The sequence below is a fragment of the Lynx canadensis genome, chromosome A2, assembly GCF_007474595.2.
Source record: "Lynx canadensis isolate LIC74 chromosome A2, mLynCan4.pri.v2, whole genome shotgun sequence".
In the NCBI taxonomy this organism is placed as follows: Eukaryota; Metazoa; Chordata; class Mammalia; order Carnivora; family Felidae; genus Lynx; species Lynx canadensis.
Window position 1 is genome coordinate 2,652,233 of NC_044304.2, and position 26,768 is coordinate 2,679,000.

The 26,768-nt window shown below is 61.5% G+C and overlaps 4 protein-coding genes across 8 annotated transcripts in view; 2 read left to right on the forward strand and 2 right to left on the reverse strand.

Annotated features, from left to right (window-relative positions):
• Positions 1–12,183, forward strand: part of TJP3 (tight junction protein 3) — a 28,207-nt gene extending 16,024 nt beyond the window's left edge. For 4 of the 5 annotated variants that reach the window (XM_030336889.2, XM_030336881.1, XM_030336874.1 and 1 more), the window contains exons 9-21: positions 2,873–2,931; positions 3,172–3,238; positions 3,436–3,592; positions 4,081–4,189; positions 4,274–4,511; positions 4,621–4,832; positions 6,694–6,789; positions 9,404–9,474; positions 9,851–10,061; positions 10,148–10,248; positions 10,401–10,664; positions 11,510–11,556; positions 11,953–12,183. In XM_030336889.2, coding sequence (XP_030192749.1) covers positions 2,873–2,931; positions 3,172–3,238; positions 3,436–3,592; positions 4,081–4,189; positions 4,274–4,511; positions 4,621–4,832; positions 6,694–6,789; positions 9,404–9,474; positions 9,851–10,061; positions 10,148–10,248; positions 10,401–10,664; positions 11,510–11,556; positions 11,953–12,055 — 1,735 coding nt within the window. In that variant the 3' untranslated portion in view covers positions 12,056–12,183. Of the gene's footprint in view, positions 1–2,872; positions 2,932–3,171; positions 3,239–3,435; positions 3,593–4,080; positions 4,190–4,273; positions 4,512–4,620; positions 4,833–6,693; positions 6,790–9,403; positions 9,802–9,850; positions 10,062–10,147; positions 10,249–10,400; positions 10,665–11,509; positions 11,557–11,952 lie in introns of those variants that run through there. The other variant, XM_030336906.1, reaches the window with a different exon arrangement.
• Positions 12,184–12,273: 90 nt separating this feature from the next.
• On the reverse strand, positions 12,274–19,695 carry APBA3 (amyloid beta precursor protein binding family A member 3). The gene is made up of 11 exons (XM_030292205.1): positions 19,402–19,695; positions 18,220–18,809; positions 18,092–18,131; positions 14,981–15,126; positions 14,729–14,815; positions 14,463–14,624; positions 13,852–14,031; positions 13,556–13,768; positions 12,825–12,944; positions 12,572–12,712; positions 12,274–12,472 (listed from the first exon to the last, which is right to left on the reverse strand). Exons 2-11 carry the CDS (start codon positions 18,793–18,795, stop codon positions 12,401–12,403), a joined length of 1,737 nt encoding a protein of 578 aa, XP_030148065.1. The 5' UTR covers positions 18,796–18,809; positions 19,402–19,695; the 3' UTR covers positions 12,274–12,400.
• Positions 19,696–19,857: 162 nt separating this feature from the next.
• On the forward strand, positions 19,858–23,515 carry MRPL54 (mitochondrial ribosomal protein L54). The gene is made up of 4 exons (XM_030292590.1): positions 19,858–20,147; positions 20,274–20,478; positions 21,319–21,484; positions 21,777–23,515. Exons 2-4 carry the CDS (start codon positions 20,361–20,363, stop codon positions 21,907–21,909), a joined length of 417 nt encoding a protein of 138 aa, XP_030148450.1. The 5' UTR covers positions 19,858–20,147; positions 20,274–20,360; the 3' UTR covers positions 21,910–23,515.
• Positions 23,516–24,651: 1,136 nt separating this feature from the next.
• On the reverse strand, positions 24,652–25,893 carry RAX2 (retina and anterior neural fold homeobox 2). Its single transcript, XM_030292630.1, is given in 3 exon segments — positions 24,652–24,990; positions 25,677–25,844; positions 25,846–25,893. Coding segments are annotated over 3 exon segments (555 nt in total).
• Positions 25,894–26,768: the final 875 nt, after the last annotated feature.

Consider the following 26,768-nt stretch of genomic DNA (forward strand, 5'->3'; position numbering starts at 1 on the left):
GACTTCAGTCCTCCTTTAGGGATTTTCTCTTGGGGGCAAGGTAGCCATGGGTGTGTGCAGGGACTGGAGGGTGCTTGCTCGTTATGATGATGTTTACAGACGGGAACAAGTGGCAGTGACCTTGCATCCGTGTCCTGCGGTGGCTAGAACACAGCGCCCAGACTTGGTGGCTTAGGACAGGAGAAATTTATGGTCTCGCGGTTCCGGAGTCCCAGATGAGGGTGTGGGCAGGGCCACGCTCCCCCTGGAGGCTCGGGGCGGGGAGGCGGGGAGGCGGGGAGGCAGGGGGCCGGAGGTCTCTCCTACCTTCTGGTAGCTTCCAGCAAGTCCTGGGCTCGTGAGTGGCCACCTCCTCTTGATTTCTTCACGTCATCTTGTCTGTCTCTGGGTCCAAATGTCCCCATTGTATAAGGACACCAGTCATACGGGATCAGGGCCTCCCCTCCTCCTACCGGTAGGTCCTCCTCTCCACCGATCGCATCCACGGCGACCGTATTTCCAAGTACCGTCACATTCTGCGATGCTGGGGGTTAGGATTTCGGCGCAGGAATTTTGAGGGGACACGACTCCATGCCTAAAAACAGAAGCGCCCAGGGGTGCCTGGGTGGCCTAGTCGGTTGGGCGTCCGACTTCGGCTCGGGTCATGATCTCCCGGTCCGTGGGTTCGAGCCCCGCGTCGGGCTCTGTGCTGACAGCTCAGAGCCTGGAGCCTGCTTCCGATTCTGTGTCTCCCTCTCTCTCGGACCCTCCCCCGTTCATGCTCTGTCTCTCTCTGTCTCAAAAATAAATAAAAACATTAAAAAAAATTAAAAAACCAAAACCTAAGCGCCCAGCCCATGGGGATTAGGTCATGGGTATATTATCGCTAAGGCCTTCGGCACCTGTGAAGCGGGGGGGGGGGGGGGGGGGGGGGGGGTCTATCTGTTATCTGTGGCTGGGTAACAAATTTCCCTAAAGCCTAGCGGCTCGAAACGCCGGTGAACATTATCCCACACGGATAATGTGGAGTTCGCTGGGTGCCTCTGATCTCTGGGTCTTAGGAGGCTACAGCCGAGGCGCCGGCTAGGGCAGTAGGATTTGGGGGTGGCTGGTCCCCGGCGCCCTCACAGCCGTGGGGGCGGGAGGACTCAGGGGCTCGCGGGTCCCCCGAGCGCATGATCCCACAGAGACTTAAGCATACGGACCGAGACAGAAGCTGCTTCTCGTAACCTCAGCTCAGCACGCGGTTCCTCCTGTGCCGCTCTTTTCCCGGGTCCCCGGGGCTGGTTCGGTCGGGAAGGGGACCCCAGGGCCCCAGATCTCGGGGTGCTGAGTATCAGTGACAGAAGGAGGCAACACGTGTGTGCTTGGGCCACAGTGAACGCCCGCCCCTTCGTACGGCTGTTACCGTGCAGCCGGGCTCGGGGACGCTCGGTAACGGGAGCGCCAGCCTCTGGAGCGACACAGGGCGGCATCTCTCAGAGGGCTGGGGGCGGGGGGGAGGGTCTCTTGCATGACCTTCCCCGGCGTCCCACTCGCACGCAGGAGGAGCCGTGGGTCCGAGCGGCCGGACCGGCTTCTGGGGTGCCAGCCCACTCCAGGAGGCGGAGGTGGGGAGGGGACTGGTATTTCCAAATTTCTTTCCCGTGCCCTGGGGATTCACGGGGTGAACGTCAGATGCTAACGTGCGGCGTGATCTTCGTGTTTTGTTCTTTTTATTTTATTTTATTTATTTATTTTTTTTTCAACATTTATTTATTTTTTGGGACAGAGAGAGACAGAGCATGAACGGGGGAGGGGCAGAGAGAGAGGGAGACACAGAATCGGAAACAGGCTCCAGGCTCCGAGCCATCAGCCCAGAGCCTGACGCGGGGCTCGAACTCACGGACCGCGAGATCGTGACCTGGCTGAAGTCGGACGCTTAACCGACTGCGCCACCCAGGCGCCCCTTTTGTTCTTTTTAAAAACAACTTTTGATGTTTATTTTTCAAGAGAGACACAGAGCGCACGCGAGGGAGGGGCAGAGAGAGAGGGAGACACAGAATCGGAAACAGGCTCCAGGCTCTGAGCCGTCAGCCCAGAGCCCGACGCGGGGCTCGGACTCACGGACCGCGAGATCGTGACCCGAGAGCCTCACCGACTGAGTCGCCCAGACGCCCCGTGACCTTGACGTTCTTTCAAAAGTATATAGTCACCCGCACGTGTTTATTTGGAAGCGTCTGCCGGGTCTGGAAAGTAACTCATCTGTGCTAATAGCGGGCTGGCTTTGCAGGGGACTTTCCTTCCCGTGTGTGTCTCAGGCAGCTCCGGCTGTGATGACAAATACCACACATGGTGGGGGGGTGGTTTGTGGAGGCTGGAGGTCCGTGGTCACCGTGCTGGCTCTGGGGGTCCCTGCTGGGGGCTCCCCTCCGGGCTGCAGACAACCACCCTCTTCTCTCCGAGTGTGGTCACGTGGAAGAGATGGCACTCGGGTCCCGCACCCCCTTCCTGCCCACCCCAGCCTCACCTAACCCTGATCGCCTCGCCTCCCAGATGCCCCACCTCCCAAACCATCATCCCCCCCACCCCCGGGGTTAGGACGGCGGTGGCAGGGGGGTTGGGGAGCACAACACTCAGACCATATCACCTTCTATAGCTTTTCACTAATTAGAATCATAAATGTGACCATCGGCCACAGGTTTGCCTCATTTTGAGCCATGCCTCCTTGTGGCCCCGACTTAGCCGTCCCCGGGGCTCAGAGGAGGGAACCCGAGTTCAGAGAGAGAGCAGCGGCCCCACGGTCTCCCAGCCAGAAAGGCAGAATTTGAATCTGGGTGCAAATAAATGAGAATTGCTACAGTCGCCTCTCGGCATCCGCCCCTACTTCACCCCAAATCTGTTCCGCCTCCAGGGAGAGCCCCCCGCTTTGGCGGGACAATTCAGTGGATTCCAGAACCATCTCGGAAACAGGTGAGCGGACGGTGGCAGGGACGTGACTCTGAGCATCCTTCTGGTTTTTCTGATCCCAACCAGTGAGGTGGTGCCAGGCAGGGCGGGAGAGGGGGGCAGGGGCCTAAGAGGTCAGGGGCAGCTCCCTGGGAAGGACGGAGGGCTGGGTGACAGCGCCGTGGGGCAGGGACACCCTAAGGCTGAGGTGTGGCGGCTAGACCAGTCAGCGTGCTTGGAAAACACACTGCTGTTCCCTTTCAGACTCCCCCAGGCAAAGCAGCTATGACATCTACAGGGTGCCCAGCGGCCAGAGCAGGGAGGACCGTGGGTACGTCCCCCCGGGGAAAAAAGGCCCCCCCGTCGGACACTCGCGCATCCCAGGGCTGCGTCCCCGTGTTGGTGGGGCCGCCATGGAAGGCTGTGGGGAAACTCAGGCCCAGAGGGGGTGGGGGCTCTCCCAGGGAGGCCCAGCGCGCCCCCTCTCCACCCATTCCGGCCTGACCCCGCCTCTGCCTCCCCTTGCAGGTACAGCCCCGACTGGAGGGTGGTCCGCTTCCCCAAGGGCTCCACCATCGGCCTGCGCCTGGCCGGCGGCAATGACGTGGGCATCTTCGTGTCCGGGGTGCAGGAGGGCAGCCCGGCCGACGGGCAGGGCATCCAGGAGGGAGATGAGATTCTGCAGGTGACTTGGGGCAGCCGGCAGTGGGTATGGCGGCCTGCTGGGTGGCCCCGGAGTCTGTCCTGGCCTGACCCGCAGCACCCCCAGGGACATGTGAACATTTAAAAAAAAAAAATTTTTTTTTTACATTTATTTATTTTTGAGAGACAGAGCTTGAGTGGGGGAGGGGCAGAGAGAGAGCGGGAGACACAGAATCCGAAGCGGGCTCCGGGCTCCGAGCTGATGGCACAGAGCCCGCCCTGGGGCTCGAACTCACAAACCGTGCGATCGTGCCCTGAGCCGAAGTCGGACGCTTAACCGACCGAGCCACCCAGGCGCCCCTGGACATCTGAACATTTTAACGTCTCCCTGCCTGTGTCATGACCTCGTTGGCTGGGTCACGAGCCGTCCCTGCTGTCCTCCCGGGAGTGGGCCCCGTGCCCAGCAGACCTGGCATCGCCTGTCTGGCCGGGAGGTGGCCGCGGCCCATGCCACGCCCCCTTCCCCGGCAGGTGAATGACGTCCCCTTCCGGAACCTGACCCGCGAGGAGGCCGTGCAGTTCCTGCTGGGGCTGCCACCGGGCGAGGACGTGGAGCTGGTGACGCAGCGGAAGCAGGACAGTGAGTGCGCGCGCGCGCGCGCGGCCGGGCGGGCGGGGGCCGGGCGGGGGGCCTGGGCGCTCACCGAGCCTCCCCGGTCCGCAGTCTTCCGGAAAATGGTGCAGTCCCGCGTGGGCGACTCCTTCTACATCCGCACGCACTTCGAGCTGGAGGCCAGCCCCCCGTCGGGCCTGGGCTTCACCCGCGGAGACGTCTTCCACGTGCTGGACACGCTGTACCCCGGCCCCGGGCAGAGCCGCGCCCGCGGGGGCCACTGGCTGGCGGCGCGCATGGGGCGCGACCTCCGCGAGCAGGAGCGGGGCATCATCCCCAACCAGAGCAGGTGCGTCGCCCCTCGGCCTCGGCTTCCCCGCCGCAGACGGGCGCGGCCTCCCGGCTCCCGGGCCGGGTTTCCGCCGCCCTCCGTGCCCAGCCCCCTGCCTCCTCCCCAGGGCGGAGCAGCTGGCCAGTCTGGAGGCCGCCCAGCGCGCCGTGGGCGCCGGGCCGGGCGCGTCTTCGGGCTCCAACGCGCGGGCCGAGTTCTGGCGGCTGCGGGGTCTCCGTCGAGGGGCCAAGAAGACCACCCATCGGAGCCGCGAGGACCTGTCCGATCTGACCAGGCAGGGTCACTACCCGCCGTATGAACGCGTGGTGCTTCGAGAAGGTGGGTCCGAGGGGCGGGGGTCCGAGGAGGGGGGCTCGTAAGGCTGTTGGAAGCTCTGGACAAGTCTTCCTCCGCGTCCAGGCTTCAGAAGCCCCCATCCTTAACTTCTCCCCCCCCCACCCAAAATACCCATTTTGGGTTATTTTAGGGTGCCGAAGGAAACAGGAAAGGGCTCCTTTCCTTTTCCAGTAGAGATCCGCAAGCCGCAGGCGCAATCTCGAAAAGAAGTGCTTACCCGTAACTTAAACAATTTACCTTGTTACCGTACCCAAAGTATTTTAACAGATAACCCAATTATAAGTAGTCGGTGAGATATTTCACACCCTCTTGTGTGTGTGTAAGCCCTGGTGTGTATTCTGCACTCGGCACATCTGGGTTCAGACCAGCCACGTTTTAGGGGCTCCACGGCCACACGTGGCCTGCGGTGGCCGCCCGGGCGTTCCGTGGGCGCTGCCCTTTCTGGGGTGTCAGCTGGCGCTGAACAGACACCCTTTAAAATACACGCATACTGTGAACGGGCGTGAGACCGAAGGCTGAACACGCGTGTCCACAGCAGCACGGCTCACAACGGCCCAAACGTGGAAACAACCCACACGCTCACCGACGGATGAAGGGATGCACACAGTGTGCCCACCGCGCACGCGCGCGTCCACAGATGAACGTGTCCACCGCGCACGCGCGCGTCCACAGATGGACGTGTCCACCGCGCACGCGCAGATCGCTGCCCCGCCCACTAGCAGGAGCGAGGCGCCCACACCCGCTGCCCTGCAGACGGACCCTGAATGTTTGACACTCAGAAAGGGAACCAGACCCCAGAGCCCACACGGGGTCTGAGTCCACGTGTGTGAAACGTACAGAACGGGCTCAGCCAGGGACAAGAAGGGGGTTCGTGGAGGCTGGAGGGGGTGACTTTTTTTTTAAGTTTATTTTTTTATTTTTTTTTGAGAGAGAGAGACAGGGTGTGAGCGGGGGAGGGGCAGAGAAAGAAGGAGACACAGAATCCGACGCAGGCTCCAGGCTCTGAGCTGTCAGCATAGAGCCTGATGTGGGGCTCGAACTCACGAACCCTGAGATCATGACCTGAGCTGAAGTTGGGCGCTTAACCCACTGAGCCACCCAGGTGCCCCTCAAAATAAACTTTAAAGAAAAAATTCAAAAAATCCTTTCCGAGGGATGGGAATAGGGGTATCAGGAGGGGGCTGACTACTCCCTTTTCCATTGTGCGTTCTGTGCCCGTATCCTCATGGCTAAAATGATATAGCCATCAGTCCAGTGGTTGGCAAACTCTTCCTGCAAAAGGTCAGACACAGTTACTATTTTAGTCTTTGTGGGGCCGTGTGGTTTCTTTCAAAACGACTCCACTCTGCACGAAGGCAGCCAGAGGCAGTACATGAGTGGACGTGACTGTGTTCCAATAAAACTTTATTTATAAAACAGGCAGTGGGCCGGATGTGGCCCCACGGGTTGTAGTTTGCTGTCTACTGACTTCAATGCTATAGCCCCACCCACGTGAGAGCTGCAGAAGCAGAAAAGAGCTTCTTTTTAAGTCATAGCCCGGGTGTAAGTAACGGAGGGTGGTCTCACATCTTGTTTTTCTGCCTTATGATGTGGTCCAAGACCATTCCAGCCGGGGAAGAGGCAAGAAGGTGAACAGGGATCCTATCTTTCCTGGAAGGCTACAACCCAGAACGGCGCACAATTCTGCTTGCACCCCATTGGCCGGGAGGTGGTCACGTGGCCCTCCTGCCTGCAGGGGACGCTGGGAGATGTAGTCTTCAGCCGGGCAGCCATGGGCCTGGCTGGGTCTAGCGGTCTTTGCTGCAAATGGGATCTTGATTCTTGCCGTTTCTCTGCCCCTCAGCCAGCTTCAAGCGCCCGGTGGTGATCCTGGGGCCCGTGGCAGACATTGCCATGCAGAAGTTGACTGCGGAGATGCCCGACCAGTTCGAAATCGCAGGTGAGGAAGCAGCCTTGTTGGGGGGACGATTTCACAGCCTCTTCCCCAGCGCGGGGGCCGAGGCAGCTTGATGAGGGGGCTGCTGCTGCTGCTGTTTCGGGAAAGAGTTAAAACAGCCACGGCAGGCAGGCACGAGGCAGATGAGTCACCAGCGCCCCCTCCAAGGCCTGGGCCAGACGTCCTGAGCCAATCATGGCGCTCTTTGTCTGGATAGAGCCTCAGAATCCTTCTTAACACAGTTCGCCCGGCAGCCATTGCCAAAGCCATTGCCGACGAACCCAACGTGCCACCTGCCCCTTCCTTTATTGAGCTACAGACACAGCGTTGAGCAAGCTGTTCCCCCGAGAACACCAAAAATTCACGAACAGCTACTGAAACAAGCTGGGGGGGGGGGGGCGGGGGTCAGTAAATTAAAGCTCCAGGGCCAAATCTGGCCCATCAGCTAAGTGTTTATACAGCCTGCCAGCTAAGAATGGTGTATCTACACACTTCAAACGGTTGAAGAGAAGTTAAAAGAAATGTGATGTGACACATGAAAATGATATGAAATTCACATTTCAGCACCTATAACCTATCAATAAAGTTTTATTGGGATACAGCCCCACCTGTTGGTTGACACACTGTGGCCGCTTTCCAGTGGAGAGAAGTGTTTGCAGAGCGGATGCCCTTGAATACAGCATCAGATCAAAGCCCCGTGGGGTGGCAATCTTGGTCAGGAGCCCCCCAAAGGAGGACGGAGGCGCTTTTCTTGCAGACACACACCGTCTCCTTGCCAAAGTGTCCCCTGGCCGGGGCTTTCGAGCGAGGCCGTTCTCTGGGCAGATGTCACCTCCAGGCAATTCCTGCTCCTCCTGGCTGGGTGACCCTGAGCTGGTGACTTGCCCTGAGACCTCACTTCCTCGTCTCTCAAATGGGGTTGTGCTTGGCAGGAGGAATGAGTGTGGGAATGGTCTTCGTGCCCGTGCGAGGTGCGAGCATTTCAGGAGGTGAGGCCCTTTCTCACCGCCCCGGAGGGCTCAGCAGCCTTCAGGGGGCTTTTCCCACAGCAAAATGGGAGGCAGGGTCTGTGGGGAGGGAACTTGGTGGAAGGACGAGGCTCCAGCGTGTGGCTTGGAGGGCAAGGTCGTCTTAACATCACTAGTCGCCGGGGAAGTGCCAATCAGAACCACAGTGCGAGGCCAAGCGAGGCCCGGGACGGGGCCAGAGTGTAACACAGCAAAACAGAGCATAGCAAGTGTCCGTGAGGATGTGGAAAGCGGGGGCCCTCGTGCTCGGCTGGGGGAGCGTGAGACCAGGCGGCCACTGTGGGAAACTACGAGCAGCTCCTCGGTTACACAGAGTCATCGTCTGACCCAGCGAGCGAGTCCACGTCTGGTCTATACCGAAGAGAAGTAAGGGCCGGGTCTCAAACGGGCACTTGCACCGCCACGTTCCCAGCAGTATTAGCCACAGTGAAGGATAAACACAGTGTCCGTCCACACACTGGAGTATGATCCAGCCATAAAAAGGAAGGATGTCCTGCCTCCTGCTACCACGTGGGCGGACCCGGAGGACACTGAGCAGTGACAGAAGCCGGGCACAGAAGGACACGTCCCGCGTGACCCCCTGGAGGAGTCCCGCCCACAGAGACAGAGAGTAGATGGTGGGAGCCAGGGGTTGGGCAGGAGGTGGGGAGCCAGGGTTTCATGGGGACAGAGTCTCAGTTCGGGGACATGGAAAGTTCTGGAGACAGATGGCGGGGGCGGCTGCACGACAGTGTGAGTGTGCCTGAGGCCGCTGAGCTGTGTGCTTAGAGATGGTGAGTTTTATGTTCTGTACATTTTATTTTACTTTTTAAATTTTTTTAATGTTTATTTTGGAGAGGGAGAGAGAGAGAGAGAGAGAGAGAGAGAGAGAGAGAGAGAGAGAGACAGGGTGCGAGCAGGGGAGGGGCAGAGAGAGGGAGACACAGGATCCGAAGCAGGCTCCAGGCTCCGAGCTGTCAGCATGGAGCCCGACACGAGGCTCAAACCCGCAAACTGTGAGATCATGACCCGAGCTGAAGTCAGACCCTTAACCGACGGAGCCCCCCCAGGTGTCCCTGTTCTGCACATAACAATAAAATAAATTAGGTAGGGTTCTGCCCCACTCCCCCCCTTTTCCTTTTGGGCCCTCCAGAGCAGGGCATGTCACCTCCATCAGCCCCTGGCTGTCCTGGAGGGCTTCCTGGAGGAGGCAGGGCTCTATCTCGAGTCCTACAGAACGCATGGGGGATGGGAGAGCAGCAGACGCAGCCCGAGCCAAGTTGGGGCCAAGCGGGGCGCAGCTAGTGTCTGGAACACACACACCACATCGGGCTCCTTGCCCTGCGGCTTGTCGGCTCCGTGACCCCGAGCCAGTGACCTTATGTCCTTGAGGCTGTTTCCCATCTGCCACGTGGTCCACGGCAGTGTAGGCCACGGTCAGGAGGGAGACTGAGTGCAGCGAGTCTGGCTCGTGGCTGTTGTTAGACTTGCCCTCGGGGTGACGGGCAGCCATGGTGGGTTCTTGAGCAGGGGAGGGGCAGGTAGGCCCGAGAATCTGAGCGGCGAGGGGAGCGCCCTTCCGCAGCCACCGGTCACCTCTCCCTCCACAGACAGCGTATCGAGGACCGACAGCCCCTCCAAGATCATCAAGCTGGATACCGTGCGCGTGATCGCCGAGAACGTAAGCAGGGCCCCGCTCTGCGCCCCGTTTCAAGGGTTGGGAAACCAAGGCCCAGGCCTCCAACCCGTTCCCGCCCCGGCCGGGCTGCACGGCACAGACCTCCTCCCCCTCGGCGCCCCTCCCGGAGGTGCTGCGATGCGGGGGCTTGAGAGGGACAGAGACACACAGTGGCGAGCCCTGGGCCGTCACAGCCCCTGCCCACTGCGCTCGCCTGCGCCCTGAGGTCAGGGTCCACCTTGACCCCAACCCTCCATCTCCACCTCTGATCTTCTGACCTTTCACCTGCCTCCTGACCTGTCCGCTGCGTCTCTGGGTGTTTCTCTCCCTGCCGTCTGCCCCGCCCCCCGCCTCCGCCTCCGCCGCGGGCTGGGCGCAGAACAAGCACGCGCTCCTGGACGTGACGCCGTCGGCGGTGGAACGCCTCAACTACGTGCAATATTACCCCATCGTGGTCTTCTGCGCCCCCGAGAGCCGCGTGGCCCTCAAGGCCCTGCGCCAGTGGCTGGCGCCCGCGTCCCGCCGCAGCACCCGCCGCCTCTACGCGCAAGCCCAGAAGCTACGCAAGCACAGCGAACACCTGTTCACGGGTAGGCGGACGGCGGGGGGGAGAGCCTGCGTGGACTGTGGGTCCTGGCCGCGCACTTGCGGCCACGCTGAAGCCCCCTCCCCGCAGCCACCATCCCCCTGCATGGCACGAGTGACGCCTGGTACCGGGAGCTCAAGGCCGTCATCCGCGAGCAGCAGACCCGGCCCATCTGGACGGCCGAGGACCAGGTACCCGGGGCGGGGGTTGGGGCACGTCCACGGCCAAGGTCGGACCTGAGGCGACGGTCTGGACCTGCTTTGGCAGTGAGGTTGGAGGCCGGGGGTGGGATTGGGAGGAGGGGGCGGGGCCTTGGCTCAGCCAGGCCACGCCCACCCCGCAGCCGGACAACTCGTCGGAGGGCAACCTGGACCTGCCTCACCGAGGCCTGGCCGACAGCTCTGCGGATCTGAGCTGTGACAGCCGGGTCAACAGCGACTACGAGACAGACGGGGAGGGCTACACGGATGGCGAGGGCGGCCCCCACACGGACGTGGACGAGGGTCCGCCGGCGCCAGCTCTGGCCCGGTCCTCGGAACCCGTGCTGGCGGATGAGCCTCAGAGCCCGGGGGATCATGGGAGAGCCCCGGGTCCCCGAGGGGCCCAGGTAAGCAGGGCACGGGCGGCGGCGGCGGGGGAGGGGGGGCGGCCTGGCAGGGGTCTTGGGTGGGGCTGGGACACACAGGGGAGCCTGTTTGCCACCAGGATGTTAACGAACAGAAGCTTCTCTGATCAGATCAGTGTCTCAGACCCGGACCTAGGGTATTTGAGCCACTGAGTCACTGAACAACTTAAAACGAACACTGTAACCTCTGTATTTCCTTATCTGGGACATAATGAAATGGATGAATCTTGACGTCACAAGGTGGCTGTTTAAACTCAATGCACTTCATCCAAGTCCCAGCCCACACTAGTTGGGTGTTTAACAACAACAAGTATTTATATAGCATTTGTTCTTACTGAGGCTGCCTCAGCCTCTGCAGTGCCCTTTATAAATTCGACAAAGGCAACCCTTCCTCCAGACTGTCTCTTGTTAAATATAAAAATGTACAAATCTGTGAGGTCTCTACTTGGAATGGTGCTTCCCTGGAGTTGTGCAGTATCCAACCTGCTCAACTGTCCACGGCAGCTTGCTTATGGGGCAGGCACTATCCTGAGCACTTTCCATACACGGATTTATTTATGAGTTCCTAACAACAGCCCTCTGAAGAATTCTACAGCTGGGAACCCACTTCCCCCTTTGCTGACAGGCTAGGGGATCGCAGCCAAGGCCTTTCTCTGTCCCACCCCATTTTCTCACTAAAAATTGGAGGAGTTGCAGACCTGTGTGGGGCAAGGAGAAAGCGTGGGTAGCACCACCGGGGCCAAGGTGGGAAGCTGGGATGGGGGTCCTCTACACCCTACTTTGTCTTACTCTGGGGGAAGTGCTGACCTCCTTTCTCCCCCTCCAAGGTGGATGGCCATTCCCCCCATGGTCAGTGGCGACAGGACAGCATGCGGTAAGAGCCCCCCGTAGTCCAGATTGGGGCCCCTCGGCACTCTTCCTGGGACTCAGGCTCTGGGGGTGACGAGACCGAGAACCAGGCTATGCCTTCATGGTGCTCCCAGCCCAGTGGGCGGGTTGAAAGCAGACAGGGTCACTCAGACCCCCATGTCGTCAGGGCCAAAGAAGCAGTTGCTGTCTTCCTATGAGGACTGATTGGGAAAGTCTCCTGAAGGACGGGACACTGGCTGGGGCTTTGAAGGATGTGTAGGAGTTCGTTAACGAGGCTTGACCCCTAAATGCACAGTCTCGCTCATCTCTGTCCACACCCACCGTGCCCCGCAGAGTCAGCCTCAGGTAAGGGTGGCTCCTGCCTGTCCCCTGCCCACAGCCTCTATTTCCTGAACCCCAGGACATACGGGCAGGAAGCTCTGAAGAAAAAGTTCACGCGAGCTCGAGACGTGGAGTCCTCTGACGAAGACGGCTACGACTGGGGCCCGGCCACCGACCTGTGACCCCTCCCAGGTGGCCAGCTGGCCCCTATCCCCTCTTCCTCCCTAGAGCTGGGACTCAGTTTCCCGTACGGAACCTAGAACCCTACCTCCTTCTGCCAGTCTTTAATAAATAGAGTATTTTCACAGCACTGGCTTCTAGAGATTTCCAGGAAGGACACCGAGTTGAGAGTCGGTCGTATCCTTCCTCTCTCAACCCCACAGATATCGAGCCAAGATGCTGCCCGTTTGTTAAGCATTTAATGTTTTCAATCAGAGAATAACAGGGAGCCAAGAAGCCTCCGGAGGCCCCGCGGACGGAGTCCCGGGGCTGCTGGCGCTAAGGCACGGTGGCGGGCTGGTGGCCGGTCACAGGTACACGGGCTGCTCCTGGCCCGTGAGCAGGCGGTAGGTGGCGGCCGGCATCGTTTTGATGTGGACCTGGGGGGGCCAGAGGGGAGGCCGGCGGCTGGGGGCGGGCCTGGGCCGGCAGGAGGGCACGCCCCCGCCCCGGCCCCGCCCCCGCCGCCGCCCGCGCACCTCAACGTGCGCCTCGGTGAGCAGCTCGATGATGCGGGCGTGCGGCGTGGCCACCACGCTGTGCCCGTTGATCTCGATGATGCGGTGCCCCACGCGCACGCCCCCGCGCTCGGCGATGCCGCCCCGGAGGAGACTGCAGATCTGGAGGGGGCGGGGAGGGGGCCGTGCTGCTCAGGGGGGGGGGGGGGGGGGGGGGGGGGGGCCGCCGGTCCCCCCCACCCCCCCCACCCCCGTCCCGGGGCCGGGGTCTCACGATGCCGTCCTCCACGCAGAAGCCCAGCTGTTCGCGGGCGTGGGGCCGGCGGATGATGGCCGTGGTGACCGGCGGGCAGTGGATGATGCTGAGGGTCACCAGCGTCTGCGACTTCACCTCCTGTGCGCGACAGGGGCTGTGGGCTTAGCGAGGCCCCCAGGGCGCTGCCGGACCTCGCGGCACGCTGCAGCTCCCTCCGGGCCTCAGTTTACCCACTCGTAAAATGGAGCTTTGGAGTCAGGGCCCTAGATTCCAGAAGGCTCCTCGAGAAGCAGTTAAGAACACAGGACTCAAGCCCGGCAGCCTCGGGTCGGAGCTGTGTGACCTCTCCCCTCCCTTCCCGCGGCCTCCGTTTCCTCACGGGAAGCAGGCTTCTAGCCAGGTCGGCCGTGCTCACTCCTTAACCTGCTGCGTGGGCCGTGTCGGACCCGCCCTCCTGACCTGGCCAGGTCCCTCCCCGTGTTCGGGCCTCAGTTTCCCCATCCAACAAAAGGGTCCAGACTCAAGAACACGCTTGCTGCCTCGCGGCGGAGAGGAAGGCCCCCGGCTCCGTAGCTGGGCTGCTGGTGCTCCCATCCTGCCTTCACCCCGTCACGGTCACCCGGACCAACAACGTCCCCTCTCCAAGACTCAGTTTCCCGGAGCACGGGGCAGCGGAGGGGGGGACTTAATGCACCATGCCCCTCTGGACTGGCCCAGGGAAAGCACCCTGCCACCCTGAGAGGACTCACGCGGACGGCGGCCTGGCAGGCGGCCAGGGGCAGCCCCACCAGGCTGGTCCCGTTGATGGCAGTAAGGCGGTCCCCGATGCTGAGGGCCCCCGAGCGCTCGGCAGGGCCCCCGTGCAGCAGGTTGGCGATGACGGCCGTGGGCAGCAGGGAGCCCCAGCCCGACTCCACCAGGGCCACGCCCAGGCCCTCACCCCGACGCTTCTCGATGCACACCTGGGGGGGGGGACACGGTGGGTGGGGGGCATGAGGGCGGCTCTGAGGGGGGCTGGCAGGGGCCCCCCGGCCCGCACGCTCACCTCCCTGCAGTTCTCGCTGTTGGAGAAGTGGTCGAGGTCCCCGTTGTGGAGGTGGCCGGGGCCCGTGGCCCCCAGGCTCTGCTGGGCGCCCACCTGGCTGGGGTCGATGCCGCTCTCCCGGAGGAACTGCCTGTAGGCCACGCTGAAGGCCTGGCCGATGGCCTGAGCAATGAGCTGGGCCTGTGTGGCGACGGGCAGCGGCTCTCGGGGGCTGTCCCGCCCCCCTCCTTCAGGTCTCCCAGACCCTCGGGCGTCCTCGGGGCTGAGCCCTCCCAGCCCCACCAGGGACAGGATTCCTGGGAGACAGCCCCGTGCCCTGTGGCTACGGGGACTGTGGAAAGCAGCCGCTGTCTTGGGGAGTCTGTCGGGGGAGGGGAGGGACACCGGCCCGGAGGGGGGAAGGCTGGGGGGTGGGCCGCCAGTCTCTGAGGCTAATGGCAAAGACCAGAGGCCCAGGGGGTGGTGGGGGAGACGGCCGACAGCGCTGAGGACCGATGGGAGGACGCTGCAGGGACGGCGTGACCAGGGGTCTCTGGAAGAGCGCAGGGCGGGCCCGAGTCCCCCTCTCCGCCACCCCCCCCCCACCGGACGCCCGGAGCCGGGCTGCTCACGTCCTCTGAGTGGAAGACGTGACAGATCATCCTGTAGAGCTGGCGGCTGTGTGCCTGGGGCGCCGGCCGCCGGGCCAGCCGCCGCCGGGCCATGAGCACCAGCACGTTGCCGATGTCGGCAATGTAGGAGATGGTCTGCAGGGCGTGGTCCATCATGGCCTCCTGCAGGGGGGGGGGGGGGGGGGGAGACCAGGCCTGGGCGGGCTGTGCGGACCCTCGGCGGGGCGGGGGCGCCCCCAGCCCGGTGGCCGGGCCCGGCCCTGTACCTGGGAGTCAGCCGTCAGAACCTTGACCCTCTTGGTGGAGACAAAGAGGTCCACCTCCGTCATGGGCTGGGTCTCCCCCTCGGGGGCCTGTGGGGGGGGGGGGTGGGAAGTGAAGGCCCACAAAGACCCAGCCTCTGCCCGCCCCACCCCCGCCAGGCTCCAGGGGCCTTGAGGACCGGCCTGCGGCTCCCCCCTGCCCCCCCCACCTCCCGCCGGCCCTGGGGAGCCCCACCTGCCCGGCCCTGGCTTCACCTTGACGCGGTCCATCGCCTCCCGGGCCTGGGCCATGCGTGTGCTGGGGGGCGGGTTCCGCTCGGACACCAGCTGGGTGGAGCCCAAGTATTTGGCCCCAAATATGACACCGTCTAGGAGGTCTTCGTGGTCACAGGGACCAGGGACTGAAGGCGACAGCGGAGGAGGGTCAGCCCGAGAGCCCTGCCGGCCGTGTCCAGCCCCACACGCTCTGCCCAGGGTCCCGGCTCCCACGGTGGTCTGGAAGCACCGACTTCTACCCCCCAGCCTAGCACTCGAGCCACGCGGGTCTGCCCGCCGTCCCAGAACCATCCCAGCAGCAGGAGGGACAAGCAGCTTGGCCCTCACAGATCTAGAGCCCTCCCGTCAGTCTCGAACCAGCTGACTCTGTCCACGGCTCAAGGACTCTGGGCCAGATGACCCAGTTTCTGGACCCCTGAGGGTCTAGAACCAGGGTCAGAGCCCCCCAGAAAAAAAAAAAAAAAAGCTCACGGCGGACACCTCCACCCTGTGTTTCTAGAATTCTGTCATCAGGCTACAACCAGGCAGTCCCGTTTCTAAAACCAGCAATGTCCTAGGACCAGTCAACGTCACTCGGTGGTTCTGGAATCCCCCGAATCCATCTAGAGCCAGTGAGCTTTGACCACCGTTCCAGATTTCTCCCTTGCCAGCCCAGAACTGCAGACGACTCTGTTCCAAACTCAGAGAACTGCCCGATCAGAGCAGAAAGAGACCCCTTGTCACATTTCTAAAACTCACACCGTCCAGAACCCCAGCTGGCTCCCCTCTGTGACTCCAGAACTCTCCGACAGTCTCCGACCACAGAATTCCGGGGGGGGGGGGGCGTCCAGAAATGGGCACCACTCCAGAACCACATCTCCCCACTCCGTGATTCTGTAACTACTTCATCGTGACGGCATCGGGTCATGCTTCTAACGGTTCTAGAACATCCTCACATAGTTGCGACACTTCAGTTGTACCCGGTGGTTCTAAGAATTTTCGGAGCAGCCCAGCAACAAACAACTCTGCTCAAAGTTCTAGAATTCCACCAACCCAGCCCAGAAACACGCAGAACGTTCCCCTCCTGGTTCTGTAATTCCCTGAGCAGTCTAGAACCAGACCAGACAGCTCGGTCAGTTCTAAAGTGTCCTAACCGGGAGCCATCGCTTTGTTTGTTCCAGCTCTGGAAGACCCTAAGCATTCTGGAACAGCAGACAGCTCTACTCTGAGCTTCTAGAACCGCACCATCCAATATGCTAACAGCCAGGCACATGTGGGTGTCGTGCCCCTGAAATATGCTGTGAGGTGTAAAACGCACATGGAATTTTGAAAATTTAGGAAAAAAACGTAAAAACAATTGTAGATACCGATTGGACGTTGAAACGACACTCAAATACGTTTGAGTTCGTTAAAATGGTATGAATTTTGGAGTGCCCAGGGTGGGGGGCTCACTGGGTGAAGCATCTGATTCTTCGTCTTGACTCAGGTCATGATCTCACGGATCGTGGGATCGAGCCCCGTGTCAGGCTCTGTGCTGACGTAGTGGAGGCTGCTTGTGATTCTCTCTCTCTCCGTCTCTCAAAATAAATAAGTAATTGTATATATTTTTAACATTTATTTATTTTTGATAGAGAGAGAGAGAGAGACAGAGAGAGAGAGCGAGCAGGGGAGGGGCAGAGAGAGAGGGAGACACAGAATCCAAAGCAGGCTCCAGGCTCTGAGCTGTCAGGACAGAGCCGGACGTGGGGCTCGAACTCTCAGACCGCGAGATCGGGACCTGAGCTGAAGTTGGACGCTCAGCCCACTAGGCCGCCCAGGTGCCCCAATAAATAAATATTTTTTAAAAATTAAAAAAATGTTACTAGTTTTACTTATTTTTTCTGTAAAGCAGAGTACTAGGAAATGGAAAGTCACTCATGGCTCACGTTATGATTCTATTGTATAGCACAACTCTAGAACTTTCTGAGTACTCTAGAATCAGATGGTCCTACCCACAGTGGCAGAACACCCTCCTTTGGTCTGGAGCGGCAGATAAGCTCTTTTCCACCCATGATTATGAAACCCCCCAGTCTAGATAGCTCTGTTCATTCCAGAACACTCTCACCAGCCCAGGTTCTCTTAATCTAGAACCACAGGCAAAATGCCAAAATCTGGAATTACCTGGGTGACTCATAGCTCCACCCATGATTCCGGCACCTTGTAACCAGAGGTCCAAACCAGCTCCCCTTCCCACAACCATAAAACTTTGCTCTTTGACTTATAGCCTCAGGTAGTTTAGGTGGAAGTCCTAGAACATTCTAGACGCCCAGAACCAGTTCTTTCCACGCCTTCGGGGCAGAGATTGACAAACTTCTTATGCAAGGGGACAAACAGTAAATATGTCTGTCTTTGTGGGCCAGACGGTCTCTGTTGCAACTACTCAACCCCTGGCCGTTGTAACATGAAAACCACCATAGACAGTCCGTGAATGAATGGGCCTGGTTGTGTCTCAATAAAACTTTATTTGCGGATGCCGAAATTTGAGTTGCACATCTTTTTTATGCATCAAGAAATATTATTCTGTTTTCTTCCAACCGCTTAAAAATGTAAGCGCCGGGGCGCCTGGGTGGCTCAGTCGGTGAAGCGACCGACTCCTGACTTCGACTCAGGTCACGATCTCGCGGTTCATGAGATCGAGCTCCATGCGGGGCTCTGTGCTGACAGCGCGGAGCCTGCTTTGGACGCTCTCGCTCCCTCTCTCTCTGCCCCGCCCCTGCTCGTGCGCACTCTCGCTCTCAAAATGAAAACATGAAAAAAAAAATTTTTTTTTTTAACCTAAGAGCTGGTTAGCTCACGAGACGTGTCAGAACAGGTGGGGGGTTGGATGTGGCCCACAGATGGCGATCTGCCAACCCCTGCTCTAGAACCCGGTGCTCCACATGGCAAACCTGCCCTTCCGTCCCAATCCATTCTGGAACATTCTCACCGGACCGTCTGGAATCTACTCAACCAACCTCAGAGCCTCTCTAGAAGCAACTCGTCACTGGCCAACTTTGTGCCAATTTTGGGAGCCCGAGCTGGGCTATTCTGAAACTGCCCAGTCCCTGCGGCCAGGGTGGACAGGACACTCACCCTCCTGGAGGGCAGGGTATGGCACCAGGGTCTTGGGGCTCTGGAAGAAGACAGAAGAGGGGCAGGGCTGAGTCCCCTGGCTTGGCTGCCGGCAGCAGAGGCGGCCCAGGAGGCGGGACAGGCTCTACCTGGACACTGGCAGGGGGCTCTTCGGGAACAACCAGAGGGACTGTCTCCAGCCACGGCTCTGGGGAGCTGCTTGAGCTCCGGCTGCCGGCCTGCTCGGCAGACGCGCCCTCTGGCCACTCCGGGGGGCCGGCATCCCCGTCTGGGTCCTCAGGGGGCTGCAACAGGCGAGGAGCAGGGTCCGGAGGCTCCTTCGGACAAGACTGGGGAGGAGGACAGTCCTGGCAGTGCAGAAGGCTCAGCAGGTCGTCCCGGCCGGCCTCGGCAGACAAGAGCCCATGGGCATCCGCGACGTCCCGGGAGGCCAGGCCGTGGCCGGTGGCAACGTGCAGGGGGCAGGGAGGTCCGTCTGGGGACAAGCTCGCCAGATCACCAGGCAGAGCCTCAAACTGTTGCACCAGTTCCCGAATACTTGGCCCATCAAGTTCCATCTGATTCAGGCTGCCGGGGCCTCCCGGCACGGGGTCCCACTGGCAGTTGGGGGTGACGTCCTGAGGGGGTGAAAGGGCGTCCCTGGGCTCCTCCAAGTCCATAGCTGGAGGGCCTGGGGGAGACTGGGAAGTTGTCAGGGATTCCATGCCTGGGCCAGCATCTGAAAGAGAGATTCAAAGACATGATCTCCTGAGTGCCAACCAGGTGCCAGGCTCTAGGTGGGGGCCGCAGGTACAGAACACATAACTTAAGCCGCACCATACCCTCCAAGGAAGGGTCCGCTATGATCTCCATTGTATAGATGAGGAAACTGAGGCGCAGAACAGGCCGTTGTAAGACAGTAGCTCCACAGGCTCCAAACCCTGAGGTCCCCCCCCCCCCCCCCCCCCCGCGGCCCTGTGCCTGTCACCCCAGGCCTCTCCCAGCCGTGGATCCCGTCACCCCAGACTTAGTTCTTCCACATCTTCCTCCACCGCGACCTTGTAACCCAGGTGGGAGACACACCTTGACTCTACAGACCCGGTTGGTACAGGTCCATGAGACCGCGGACTCAAGACCTCAGTCTAAGCCGAGATCCAAGACCCCAGAAAGCAGAGCCTCGTCTCAAAACCTCCAATGTCACGCTCAAGATCAACCCCAGGCTCTGACCCGGACCTCAGAACCCAGCCTGAAGACCTAACTCGAGCCTAAAGCTACAAGTGAAGACCCCGGTCCTCCCGAAGACCCCAGACTCAAGACTTCAGACCCCCTACCTCAGCCGCCGGCTCCAGACCCCGTTCTGCCCCGTCAGGCCACTCACTTCCCACACCGAGGTGGCCTCAACCCGCACGGCCCCCAGGACCCCACGCCCCGGCAGGACAGCCCTCCAGTGGCCGCGGCCCCGGCAGGTCCGTCCGCGCAGCGCTCCCGGCCCACTGGGCTTGCGCGCGTTTGCCGGGCCTGCTGGGAAATGTAGTTCTCCCAGCGAGCCTCGCGGAGCCGGAGCGCCAGGTGTCGGAACCAAGGGTTCGAGTCCAAATGCTCTGTTTACACAGAGTGAGAGCCCGGGCTGGCCTCTGGGCCTGATTCCTCAATTACAAAACGGGGTTAGTGATCATTGCCTGCCTTCTGCGGCCGTGGGCATTATCCCAATGGATGAGAAGAAATGGGACTGGAAAATATCAAAGGGAGAGGCGGTCTCTTTCGACTCCAGGGACACCGGAAGCAGCGCCGGGACCCTATTTTACATGGACTTCCGGTTTCGCTCACAGTAGGGAGGAGGGATGGCGCGTCCTGGCATAACTTTACCTCCCTGAGCTTCGCTTCCGCAATTATAAACTGGGGATAATAATAGCAGCTACCTGCTACTGGTGAGGATTAAACGAGATCGAGCTGGCTACAGATTCAGCAAAAGGGCTGGAGGATAATGAGGCTATTAAGTATTAGCCAATTACTTTTAGGTTTTCAGTAATTGCTCATTGAATAGAATCAGGAATGCATAAGGTGTGATCTTTAAGTGGTAAGTAACCAAAGAAGGGCAATAAGTAAATGAAATCTCTTTGGAAAGTCCCCTCACACGGTAACTGAAGACCCCTGTAAAAGAAGTCACGGTGAATGGCTAACGGTGGAGTACTACATTTCCCAGAAATCTCTAGGAGCCTACAACTCCCAAGCACCCCTTAGCCGCTGTCGTCTCCCGGAAAAGTGCACGTGCGGACAGCCGGCATACGCCATGGCGGCCAGATGCCTCTTCGGGGCTACGCGGACCTGGGCCAGCTGGTCGGCCCGGGAGCTCCCGGTCCCTGTCGAGCCTGGAAGACTCCTTGTACGGGGTTACGCCAAGAGACCGGGTGAGCTGGGTTAAGAGGGACCCAGATGGGCATGGTTTGGGAATTGGGAGTTAATAGTGCGCAGGCGCTTGTGTGGGAGGCGGTGCCTAGAATCCGGGCGCGAGCTTAAAGAGGCAGACGCTGAGCTATTTGCGCAGGCGCGCTCTGGGGACCTAGGAAGGGATTTGGCTCACTGCGCCGGTGCGGGATGTGTTTTGTTGCGGGGGGCGGGGTGTTAGGAACTTGGGTCCCAACTCTTGGGTCACTGTGTGACCTTGGGCTACCCGCCACCGGAAATTCGAGGAAGCAGAGGGGCCCGTCTAAGTATTAGCCACCTAAGCAAAGGCAAAATCAGCTGGGTATAGCCTTGCCTGATCTCCTTTGTTGAAAAGAGGGAACTGACAAATGTTGGGCGTTAAAGACACATACCAGACCTTTTTCTCTGTGAGATAAACAGAAGGTATCAAAACAGAATTGGAGAGCAATGACCTGGTCAGTCTGCGCGGCAGTGTTAAAAGCAGTATCTGTGTCTCACTTAAAGTCATTCTGGGTGCATGGGGCGCCTGGGAGGCTCAGTCGGTTGAGCGTCAGACTTCCGCTCAGGTCAGTCTCACGGTTCATGGCTTCAAGCCCCGCATCGGACTCACTGCTAAGGGTCCTGTGTCCCCTTCTCTCTGCTCCTCCCCTGCTCTCGCTCTCTGTCTCAAAAATAAGCATTAAAAAAGATCATTTTGGGTGCAGCAGGCAAGAGTCTAGGGGACCCGGGGGCCACCTGGAGAAAGGGGTAGAAAAGAAGGCTGGCCTCCTGGGGTGCAGCTGGACAGAAACGATTCTCTCCCATCCCCCCCCCCACCCCCCCAGTCATGAAGGGGGGCAAAGGCGGCAAAGGTGGTGTGGTCAGCGAGGCCCTGAAGGACCCAGACGTATGTACGGACCCTGTCCGACTCACCACTCATGCCATGGGCGTCAACATCTACAAGGAGGGCCAGGACGTGGTCCTGAAGCCAGACGAGGAGTACCCTGAGTGGTGAGTGGGCCAGGCTGGAGACCCGGGAGACCAAGTGACGGGGTGAAGGTGGCCTAGCTGATCCCCCGTGCTTTCCAGAGGGCTTCCCTGGGGAGGTGATGCGTGGCTCCAGACCTGAGTGGGTGGAAGGAGCTTTAAAGGTGGATGGAACAGCCAGTGCAAAGGCCCTGGGGCAGGACTGCGCAGCCTCTGTGTGGGGCCCCGTGTGCTGCTGCCTCTACCCAGGGTGCCTGGGGTGGGGGAGCTGTGGGGGTCTGCTGTGCGGCCCTGACCCCTGCCCACACCGCATCAGGCTGTTCCAGATGAACGTGGGCCCCCCCAAGAAGCTGGAGGAGCTGGACCCCGAGACCCGGGAGTACTGGCGGCTGCTGCGGAAACACAACATCTGGCGTCACAACCGATTGAGCAAGAACCGGAAGTTCTAGCAGGGGAAGGCCCCGGGGCCGCCCTGACCCGTCAGGGACCTCACCAGGCCCCGCAGGAGGACCCCGGAGGCACACAGCGCCTTCCCCATCCTGCCCCCACAGAAGACTCTATCTGCCTGGAGAAAAGAGTTTTCTGAGAGCAGAGGAGGCCCCTCACCTGGTGCCTGATTGGTCCCCAGAGTGAGGCTGGACCAGGGCCCCTGGGGGTCGTCGCGGGCTCTGGGTGCTGCTGGGTGCCGTCTGCTGCCGGAGCCGGGAGGGAGACTGGGGCGGGGGGGGGGGGGCGACTCAGGCCCCGTGGTTCCGTGGCTGCAGCCTCCCCCTGGGCAGTTGCTGTCCATCTTTGGGATTTCTCACGCCGCCCAAGAGGCCCCAGCTCGTCTTCCAGGAGGAGGTGTTTTTAGACCCAACTCTCTTGGTTGCAAGGGACTCAACCCTTCTCCGTGCCACCCGGACCGTAAGCGTCTTTGCGGCCTTCGGAAGCCGAAGTGTCTGGGGCGGGCTCGGCCCTGAGGCATGCTGGCCTCGGGGACTTCAGTGTCCAGGTGTGTGGCTCTGTCTCTGGGTCCTTGTAGCCCCAGGGACTAGTTCTCTGGGACAAGTGTGGCTCCAGGGCCCCCGGCTGAAGCCCCCTACCTAGTTTAGCAAGCCCAGCCAGAGGGAAGGGACTTGGTTTTCCTTCTTTGGCCAGAGTCATGTGTCGTCTGCATGGGCCGGTCATTTGAAATAGCCCGGGGACCTGGGCCTCACCACCGTCCTCCCGTCCACCCGTCTGGTACCCGGGTCTCGGTCTCCCCCGCCCCCTCCCTCACCTTCACCCCCGCAGGAGATGCATCCCGGAATCTTGCATTAAGACCCTGCGAACCTGACCCACAGACCTGAGTGAGAACCCCGGCTCCCAGCAGTCCCAACTCCTGCCCTGCCTGGGACCCAGGGCCGAGGCTGGGGCTTGCAGGGGGTGGAGTGGGGGATGGGATGAGGGCACCCCCTGGGGGCCGGACCAGGGGCCCTCGGGGCTCCTCTGCTTGTGTGGCTGGGTGGGCGGGGCTGGGGACTAATTCCGTCTAGTCCCAGGAAAACGGGAGTCCTCATCCTCTTAGGAAGACTCTGCCCAAGGGGATTACTTGCCCTCCCCGTGGCCCGCCCAGAGCTGGCGGAGGGTCCCAACCCTCCCGTGGATCCCCTTGGCTCTCGGTGTGAAAACAGAGGTGTAACGGCTACAAGGCCTTGCCACACCTGCCTCCTGTCACCTCCCTGCGGGCACCTCGCTGCTCCAGCCACAGGGGCCTCCTGGTGGTTCCTCCCTCGTGCCAACCCCGGTCCTGGCCCGGAGCCTTTGGGTGTGCTGTTCCCGCTGCCTGGGTGGCTCCCCCCCGCAGGTGTTCGCATGGTTCCCTCTTTTACCTCCTCCAGTTCCGTGATGTCACGTCTGAGAGGCCCCCCGACCGCCCTGTCGAACTACAGTTGCTGCATGCACTCGACTGCCTCTTCTGGTTTTATTTTCTCCCAGCACTTACAGCCAGCTGGTGTTTTACGCACGATTGTCGGTATTTAATTGTGCTTGTGTCTGTCTCCCATCAGAGTGGCAACTCCGTCGGGGCAGGGATTTTTGTCTCGTTCTGTTCACCGTTACGGCCCCGTCGCGCAGCGGATGGATGGATAGAGGGATCGCCGGACGATGGATGGATGGGTGGGGGATGGGCGGGTGGGCGGCCAGCGGTCAGATGGATGGAAGATGCGTGGGTGGGCCGTTGACCTGGCTGCCGCCACGCGAAGAAGACAGGGCCAGGGGGCTCCTGCGTGAGGTGTCACGTGAGCCAAGGTGAGCAGGGCAGCTCGAACCCCACCCAGTGGGTGTGCACTGATGTGAGGACCCGGAAGTGAACCTGTGGTTACTTCGCGGACAGAGCTCAAAGGGAGGGCGGTTACGTGCACCTCCTGCCTTCCAGCCCCTCCCCTCCTGTCGTGACCTGGGCTGCCCCGTCCTATGGGGAAGTCCCGTGTCCTGCTGACGCTGGGGGGGCCTCCGGCCTGGTCACACCCTGTTCCTTGCCCTCCGTGGCCCCCTTGCCAAGGAGTCCAGCCGAGTTCCGGAAGGGTGTCCGTCACCTCTCCCTGGGGAGACATGGCTGGGTTGGCGGGACAAATGTGGGTCTTGCCAGCAGGGCCCCATCCCGCCCTCACTGGGCTGGGAGACGTGACCGGGTCTGTGGTCAGTGGGGACAGAAGCCACATTTTGATCTACAGAGGGAGCAGAGCGTCCGCCTGCTTCTGCCTGAGAACCCGCCGTTGGCGCCCAGCCCGGGTCCCCCCGCGTCCCGCACCGGCGTGGGCTCGGCGTGGCACCTGGGGTGTTGGGCTTGGGCAACGAGCTCGAACGACGGCTCCACCCCGAGTGGCTGTGTGGCTGTGGAAACTGGCCTCCCTGGGCCGGTTTCCTCCCCCGTAAAGCAGCTGTCATGAGGGGTAAAGCGACGGGCACGCGGGGGACACACAGTGAAAGACGCCGGGGCCATGGGCGGCCACTGCTGTTCTTTGTCACTTCTGAGAGAGCCGGGGCCCCGCCGTGAGGGACGAGGAGCGGGCAGGGGGACTTGGGCGTGTCTTCGATGGCAGCCTTACTGCCTCAGAGCCTCACGGTCCAGCCCGCAGGCGGGGAGGCCGAGGCCCCCGCCAGGCCACCTCCTCCCCGGGATGCAAGGCAGGGGCACCGGCACGGGTGGCCACGGGCGGGCCCCAGACTCAGGCGGGAGGCCAGGCCCTGTCCAGAGCCTGTGCGTGCTCCTTGGCCAGCAGCCGCAGGGACGCCTCCTCCAGGGCGAAGCCCTCCGTGAAGGCTGGGCCAAAGGCGTGGGGCCCGAAGGACGCCTGCAGCCCGGGGCCTGGGCCCAGGAGGCGCGGAAGGCCTGGCACGGCCGGGGGCCCGGGGCCCAGCCAGGGCTCCAGGGGCAGCGGCATGGCCGGAGGGCGGGCGAACGGCAGGGCTGGGGCCTCGGGGAGCCTCGGGGCTGCCACGGCCCCGGAGCCCGACTCCAGACGCTCCTGGCGGCGCCACTTGGCCCGGCGGTTCTGGAACCACACCTGGAGGTGGCGAGAGGGGTGCTCCCGGTTCAGGCTCTGTGGGGAGGAGCCAGCCCGCCGCTCCCTACCCCCCTGTGTCCTCCTTTGGGGCTCCCCGCCGTGCAGAACCGGCTAGCCTCCCTCTGACCTGCAGTTACCTGCCTCAAGGAGATGGCCCTCTCCGAGAAGGCCCCCCCACGGCCCCCATCAAGCCGACCTGGGGTCTTCTCTGAAACTCGGCCCTGGGCGCTGAGTCCCAGCCACCGGCGCAGCATCTGACGCCCGTGGAAAAGCCGTTTCTCAGCCGCGGTCGGCATCCCCTTCCACCCGCTTCGCGCCCAGCTCCACGGAAACACCCCCGGTGTAACCTTCCGCGCCTTTGCATACACTGCTCTGTGCGCCCAGAAAGACACCGCGCTGCCTGCCTGCCTTCTCTCCCTCCTTTCGTTTTAAATGATTTTATTTTTAAGCAATCTCTACACCCAAAGTGGGGCTTGAACTCACAGCCCTGAGATCAAGACTTACAAGTTCTACCACCTGAGCCAGCCCCCTTCCTCCTTCCCGACTGGCCGACTTTCGCTCCGGCGCCAAGGTCTCAGTCCCACATCTCCTCCTCCGGGAAGCCTTCCCGGTGTCTCGCCTGCCTGTGCCCCCGGAGGGCCCGAGTGTGGCCCCGGCTCCCTCCCTGGGCTGCCGGGTGCCCTCACCTGCACGCGCACCTCCGGCAGGTGCACCTTGGCCGCCAGCTCCTCGCGGCTGTAAACGTCCGGGTAGTGGGAGGCCTCGAACGCCCTCTCCAGCTGGTGCAGCTGGTACGTGGTGAAGGTCGTGCGGTTTCTCCGGTGCTTCTTCTTGGGGGCCTCCTCGCCTGGGCCCGGCCCCCCCCCCCTCCGCCGCAGGCCCCTCACCCGGGCTCAGGAACATGGCTTGTCCTCACCCCCACCTGGCGGGATGGCAGCAGGGCAGGGGGTGGTGAGACCCCCGGCTGGGGAGGGCAGGGAGCTCCCCCCCCCCCCGAGTCCTCTGGGTCTGGGGTTAGATGTGCGAGGAAAGGCGCACCGGGTCCCGCATTCGCCCTGCCCGGCCCGGCCCTCCGTCCACCCCGGATGGTCTGGCTCTCCATCCGCCTCCCCCTCCTCCTCTCTCCCTGGGTGCCTGTCCCTCCAGCTCTATTTTCTCTTTCCCTCTCAAGCTCTCCTGGGTTGCCTCTGCCTTCACGTCTGCTTTTGGCTGTCTGTCCGTCTCTCTCTGTCTAGGACCCCCCCCCCCCACCGAAAGGGAGGAGGCTGGGACACTGCCCCCATAGTCCTCCGCCCTGGGGGGCTCTCTGCGCTCCAACTCCCACTCTTACCCACCTGCCCCGTACTCACCACCCCCAGCAGCCCCTCGATGGCCCCAGTATCCACACGGCCCCCGCCCCAGTGGGCCCAGCGTGTCTGCTGCTGGCCTGGTCCTGCAGACCCGAGCGGGTTGGGGTCCGGAGATGGGAAGATTAGCGCGAGGTGATTAATTGAGGCGGCCCCTCCCGCCCAGGCCCTGGCTGCTCTGAGCTGCAGAGGGAGGGTGTGGGGGGGGGCGGGGAGGAAGGCTGCGGCTCCAGAGGGGTGTGTGCATGGGGGGGGGGACCATCGGCCTGGGTCTGCCTCCCTTCGCGGTAGGACACCAACAAGGGCCTCCCCTCTCTGGGCCTCAGTTTCCCTAGCTGTAGAACGGTGACACCAGGGCCTGCCCTGGTGGGGCAACGAGGTGATGAATGCCCACCGTTACTGTTCTCAGCAGCTGGGGCCAGAGAAAGGTCC